At 41.8% G+C, this 7067-nt stretch overlaps 2 protein-coding genes across 2 annotated transcripts; one reads left to right on the forward strand and one right to left on the reverse strand.

Moving 5' to 3' along the window:
- The first annotated feature begins 1690 nt into the window (after positions 1 to 1690).
- SARC_04193 (hypothetical protein) lies at positions 1691 to 3372 on the forward strand. Its single transcript, XM_014301996.1, has one exon. It carries the CDS (start codon positions 1750 to 1752, stop codon positions 3127 to 3129), a length of 1380 nt encoding a protein of 459 aa, XP_014157471.1. The 5' UTR covers positions 1691 to 1749; the 3' UTR covers positions 3130 to 3372.
- Positions 3373 to 4671: 1299 nt separating this feature from the next.
- On the reverse strand, positions 4672 to 6599 carry SARC_04194 (hypothetical protein). The gene has a single exon (XM_014301997.1). It carries the CDS (start codon positions 6327 to 6329, stop codon positions 4962 to 4964), a length of 1368 nt encoding a protein of 455 aa, XP_014157472.1. The 5' UTR covers positions 6330 to 6599; the 3' UTR covers positions 4672 to 4961.
- Between the last annotated feature and the right edge of the window lie 468 nt (positions 6600 to 7067).

The raw sequence follows: 7067 nt of genomic DNA on the forward strand, positions 1-7067 counted from the left end.
AGGCGCTGCCCTCGCTGTAAGATTCCGTCTAATAAAGGCGATACTATTGCCTTAGAATAAATAACGCGTAGGTAAATTCTATATATCGTGTAAATATCGATATAAATAAACGAAATGAGACGTTTAATAAAGTTAGGTTTGCCTCGTGAAAACAGCAATACTCTGAGGGATTGTGAGGCTGAGATATTGCCTATATATAATCCTCTCAGTACTGTTTCCGCCGAAGGGTTTTTATTTAGTGTTTCGTTGTCGCTTTATTATGGGACGAATCCGAAAGACTCATAAAATCTTATCTTTAGAAACAAGAAATAAAAATAGAAATACTCTTGACGTCTTTAGTTATTGTCTTAACCAATAGCTTGCCACTATCAAGAATTACCGACTTAACCTTCATCAGACTGGCACATCTGGTTGGCTTATCAGAGGATCAACTACGCAACGTTAATAGTCCATAGAAACCTATATTCGGTTGAGCCATCTCGCTACCGAAGTATTCAGATATTAATACAAATTGGAAAGTAAATAAAGCTTTATTAATAGAACTAGACCAAATCTTATGTTTGGTATTTTACTGAGGCCTTTTAATGGCCTCATCCAAATATCGGATATGTTAAATGGAAAAGGTTTAATTAATGAAACCATTAAAAACCATTTTAGGAAACTTAAGTTCCTCGTGCTATTAAGGGCACATTTAGGAGACTTAAATTCCTCGTACTATTAAGAGTATATTTAGGAAACTTAAGTTCCTCGTACTATTAAGAGTACGTTTATAATTTGCGTACTGCTTAAGAGTACGTTTATACATAGTGTCAAATGTGGAGGCCCGGTTTATTACATCGCTGGCTACTTTGAGGCCATATTCAACTCTACAAACCCGTACGTGATTCCACCGGATACCGAACCCTCTCTTGATGTCACTTCCACCAAACGCCCCGACGATATAATGGAGGCAATACTATGCTATCCCAATAAGGTGTATTGATGCATATACCAATCTAAGAATAGTATACTTTCATTGTTAGAAGGTAAAGTATCACCATCTACACTTGGTATCAATGACGTTCTTCAATCTCAGAGTAATTTGTGTACAGCTGTATGGGCCAACAGGTACAAAAGCGACAGTTGTGGGATATATTGACTGTTGTAAGGTAATATACAATTTCCCAGGCGAAACGCGTGTCACTGGAATCAATGTGTGGGCAGCCTGAAAAAACTCCTACGCTGTCTCTCCTTCACACGTTGTGCTTATCAATGAGTCAAGAACAGGCTACTGCTATGACACTCACCTACACTACACCTGTCAATCTACACCGATTAACACTGATGCACAGTGTATGTCTCAACATGCTACGAATCTTTATCTACGGGATAACGCTAGGTAGAGTCGAGGATATATTCTTCAACGTTTGTATATCATCGTGCAAAACGGGTATTGGGTTAAATATACAGTGAGCGTATAGCAGTACATCACGCCTGATACAAGGTTGAGTGCATTGTATTATTTTTTTCTCATACATAGCCTTCTAAAAATTAAAAACATTTTTCTGTTTTGTGAAATTATCAAACCACCTGGTATAATTTACCGACAGACAAGGGGTTGTTTTCTTTAAATTCTCCACGGTTCAGACTTCATTTCTCTTATGATCTATTTTATTTTCCACACATACATATAAAGTTGAAGATGATTGCACAGCATACTCGCTACGTCCCATATCGTTATTAGAGCACCATCATACGAATATAATAGATATGAGGCCCGCGCAAGTTGGAAACATCGCTTTGAAGGCTGTATTCTGTGCTTGTGTAGTGTATACGATAACGCATCTAACTCAGAAAGATAACACTGAAGCACGTGATGCTCTGAATGCACTACACTCAGGCTTACATAGCGGTGTTGAAACTGTGCAGAGATATGTTATCGATACACAAAACACATACCAATCTAGAGAACCAATAATCTCCACAATACCTGCTGGCGGTAGTGTTAATCAGGCTGGACTCACTGATACCTACTACCTTGGTTATGGACCCAACGATGGAGGCGATTTGCGCGTTAAGTTTGAAACAGCGTACTATGAGGCACAAGGCTTAGGTAACGAAGAAGGACTGGATAGCCGATCGAGAGTGGACGCTAAAAACAATTACATACTATCGAAGACTAGTAAGTACATAGATGAGAGCTATCCAACAGGAGAAGTAACTCTAGTTACTGGACTATGGGACCTCGGTAGGGGTGGTTTGGTGAAAAGCGACTTTAAACGGCCTTTCAGTCAGTATATTGATGGACTTAAAGCGAATTTTCTGATGAGTCCAATGCCCAAAATATTGTTTCTTCCGCGTGAATTTGCTGAGCAAATAAGAGAATTTGTTTTCGAGAAGGTTGTCAACTTGCGCGTGATTCCTTTGGAATTGGATCAGATGGAAAAGTGGTATGGGGATGCACATGAGGACATGCAGAAAATCCGCACCGACCCCAAATGGAGTGATATATATGGGAAGGATGGCTGGCTGGCGAAATCACCTCAAAGTACTCTAAAGAATTACAACACGGTGGTTATGTACAAGATTTTTATGCTTCGCATAGCTGCGCGATTGAATCACTTCGATACAAAATCATTTTTATTTGTGGACGCGAAGCATATGTGCATGGATCCTCACCGGATGATCACCAAGAATATGGGTATCTTCAAGGAGCACATGCAGAAGTTCCTGACCACCCACTTTTTCTACGGGCCGTCGGGAGAGACACACGGGTTTGTAAACGCGGAATTTATGAAGTGGCTAAACTTACCGGAGCATTCACAGCACAAAGTGTGCAGAGGGGGCGTATTTGGGGGTAAGCGAGAATCTATTGAAATGGTCGCTGCTGTGTACGAGAATATTATGCGACAACATCTAAAAGACGGTTACATGGGGACGGAGGAGAACGTGTTTTCCATCTCTCTATACAGGTACCCACAGTTGTTTATGGCCATGAACAATGATAACGCTTGTGTGGAGTCTACATCACAAGACAAAACTTGTGAGGGCTTCACTAATACTGCAAATTTCTGTGCGATATTCGATTGGGCCTATCACGGAGGACCAAAGAGGGATGGCAAGAGAGTAGAGTATCAAGACAGGGGCTAGAACGTTTGAACTGGCCGGTGCTCTGATAAGGTTCCGATTTAAGACAAGAAACGAAAGTTTAGTATAGGTGGAATGAAATAGAAACACCAGATTATAAAATGCTCAGATTTACTAGGAGTTGTATAGTTATACAATGGGTCCTAGACCCGCTTGATAGTTTGGTATGCTGACATGTAAGTGTATATGTGGGTAATAGTAATTGCCCCCAGCCTTGCATTCACAAATTTCTACATACGATGCAGAATAGACACAGGTATACAAGTTTTCTTATTTATACGAAGTATGTACGCTTATTCGTGGGCAAGTAGATCGATAAATTCGAGTGTGAGCAAGGAAGAGAATATATTGCAGAATACGAATGTCGCCACACATACGAATCATGAGGGTATGTTTTGCGCGACACTTCGTCTTTGTTAAAAAATGCAATCAATCTATAGACGACCCAAGAAGCATACATACATGACCTTGCACGAGGAAATGTACCGTAATTGTATTTGCCCGCAAGTAGCACATGGTAAATTCTAATATGCAGCAAGATGAGACAATTTTTACTTCAATAAATGAATGGTGTATGCTTCAAATACGTGTGTATCTATCTGAATTACTTGCATGTACAGAGGCCATGGAATTCAAGCTTGCCTTTCACAGTATTGCTGTTCAACCTGACAGTCTCAAACTCTGGTAATTGCACTGTTTAATCAAATATTCAGACGAACATATCTCGGTTTTGAAATGGATTAAACCATGTCGAATAATAGCAAGTTTGTAAGTACCCCCGAATTTATATACGATCGTACACCGCTTACACGCGTACCAATATCAAACATGGCAACTATGTCAAGAAGCCATGTATGCACTCAAATCACATATTATCTGATCATGATTACATTTATATATAAAGCGAGCTCTGCATTCATAAAACCTCATGAGTTTCGAAGCCGATGGCTCTTTTGTTATGTTGCCGAACTATCAGATAGGCAGTCTCGATCGGTACTCAATCTTTGGTACTTATTGTATAGCCTCACCGACAATCAACTGCCCCTCCAGAAAAGTAAGTAGGAATCCCGAACACGAATCGGCATGCGAATACAGTACGATTTAACTGCGGGAGAAGAACGAGACTACACTCGTCACTCCGAGTTAGAGATTCATAGGGTCCGAACTTCAATGCTGCCCCCGTCACCCAAGAAAATAGCTGGAGGCGCCGATGCGACAATATCGCTGGGCAAGGCTGAGCGGCACACGCAATATCATACGGAGATCAGCAACCACATACTAGCTTGCGCTGTTGCGTAGACTAAATCTGACTTTGATGCAGTAAGTTGCTTGTCTCATTGGATAGCTCACACTCATCGGCAGATAGGAGCATGGCCAAATCAGCAACTACCAGTTCTTCCCCCCCCGACTATTGATTGACTCTATTAATTGTAAAACAAAACGTAACAACTTTCGGTGCCCCAAGTTTACTAGAGAGTATACTATCGACAGGTAGGAGCATGGTCACACGGATAGCAATGTGCAAATGTGCATCAGCAACTACAAGTTCTTTTTGTCCTCCGACTATTGATTGACTTTATTAATTTGGAAAACAAAACTCACCATGTTTCGTTATCTCAAGTTTACTAGGAAGCAAACTATTCTTAATCACAACGCCCGAGATGTACGACCATTGTGTGGCTTCGAGCGTCGGGACATCACTAATTGTTGAAACCATCATCTGCGCGTGCGATGAACCACAACGATGCTTGATTTCACGTACATGATAATTGTATGGGTATGAATTATGTAACCAATGGTGACCTACCATACTACCGTACGTCAATTCAAAACGCTTACAGGGCTATTTTGGTGTATGGCTGATTTGCATACTTCACGGCTTCCTTCAGCTGCACATCGTCCATCTTTTCAGGTTTGAACTCAGGGGGATATTGGTGCATATCTGCGAAGTTGAGATACAAATCTAGTGTTTTCTTACGCTGCCTAATCTCGTCAGTCAGCCAAGCTACGTGATATTTAGGTTCAATATTCTTAAACATTTGCTCGTCAAACCATGACTGCGGGGACTCTCCGTGTTCGGCAGCTTCCTTGTGTTCGAATAAGCCATCGCCCAGCGCAACCACGTGTGTGCGCCTGTTCCACATGTACTGCCACCAATCCATATTGAACTCCAGGTGAGAGTTGACCTCTTCTCTCGGCTGAGTCCATAAGTAATCAAAAGTGGGTTTGTAGGTGTTGACGAACCAAGACCGTAAGAACATGCCCGGATTATTCGTCCAGCCGCAATAGTTTCCTCTGGCACAGAAAAATCTCTCGCCCGGACCGCACTTCCACATGATGTCGGGGTAGTAATCTACAATGTTATCCAGCCAGAAATACGAATAGCACACAAGATTAGGCTGACGATTCTTGATCATATATTCGCGACCCCCGTAGTAGTCCTCGGCCGTGTTAGGAATTCCAGGTGTCCTTCTGTGTCTGTAGCGAATCACAGTAGCCTCATTGCTGATAAGCAGAGTAACACCATCGTTTATTGCCTGCTTCATACGGTCCTTAGGCTCAATCAGACGGAAGTCTTTCTCCATGAACAGTACCACATCCGAGGTAGCATTACCTACCGCCCAATTGATTGCAGCCATAATGGGCACATTTTTCTCCACACCTATAACCCTCACCTTTTTTTGATTCTCTGCCGAAACTGTAACCACGAGGTCCATCACTTGCTGTCTTCCTTCCGTGGTTTCCATGTTTATAAATACTAGAATCTCTGTCATTTCGTCCATCAAACCCCCATCTGACCAGGATTTCCAGGCGACTACCATAGACTCGATTTGCGGACTGTATGTCAGGCATACAAGTGATTTGGTAGGCTCGCGCTTCTTCTTTTGGTCCCAGGGATCGTAGAAATCGTTGAAATCATACACAATGTGAGGATAACCCTCGTGAGGTGTGTATACTTTGCTGTCTTCTCCCAACGCCACTATCCCCGTTGGTTCGCGCATGACCGTTGTAGTGACGGTTGACACGATGGTCTTATACACAATCTGCCGGTTTGCAAGCGAGTCTATATCTTGCTCACCATCGGATCCGGATGACGCGGAGTCCATAGGCTCCAACTGACCGAATCGGTATGACAGCCAGCAAAAGAATATAAGCGCTACAAACTGAGCAAAACTCGGCTTGATCCCTGAGGCTTTCACCATATTGTCCGACTTGGTTTATGTTATCTCCTAATACCAGTGTCCAACTGTATATTTAAACTATATAGCCCAAACCTTTTATATACATGTAGTTTATTTCTGTGCAGAGGTCTCACTCTCAGATTGTCACCCTGCCACACTGCCGAGTGCCGTCGATGTTTTGGTATTAGTTGTCCACGGGTAACTGGATTCTGTGTATTGTATTGAAAAATCTCTTGTACACGTCACTTCTTGTGAGTTCCGAATTCCGACTGTTGTCAAATCTCACTCTACACTTCACCGAAAGAACAAAAATAAATATATAAACGTTTATTCCCAATGTTTATATTGGAATGGCCCCATATTTGTCACTACGGGTGCATGGGAACTTTCCAGATACTTTACATACGGGATGCCCGCTAAATTCTTTGCATAGGTAGACTCTTGCTTGAATGACCCGTAACGTTTTAAAGTTTATAAATCGAATAAATACGCATTTACGCTCTACTACTGTATCCTTTTTTAACGGATTGGGTTAGCCTGAGACCCACTGTCAAGTGTCACCCCAGGCCCGGCAGTATATATTCTAGTCCCTACCCCCTTATAATTTTTATTGTGGTATTTGAGTTTTGACATTTGACCAGCCCCCTTTCCCGCATTTTGATACTGGAAAAAAGAGTCGACATTTTAAAACTATTTATTTTCAAAAAAACGAACAAACAAATACTTCGAGTCTTTGACTCTGACTTTCGTCTGATACAT

The sequence above is a fragment of the Sphaeroforma arctica genome (assembly GCF_001186125.1).
Source record: "Sphaeroforma arctica JP610 unplaced genomic scaffold supercont1.228, whole genome shotgun sequence".
Classification (NCBI taxonomy): Eukaryota; class Ichthyosporea; order Ichthyophonida; genus Sphaeroforma; species Sphaeroforma arctica.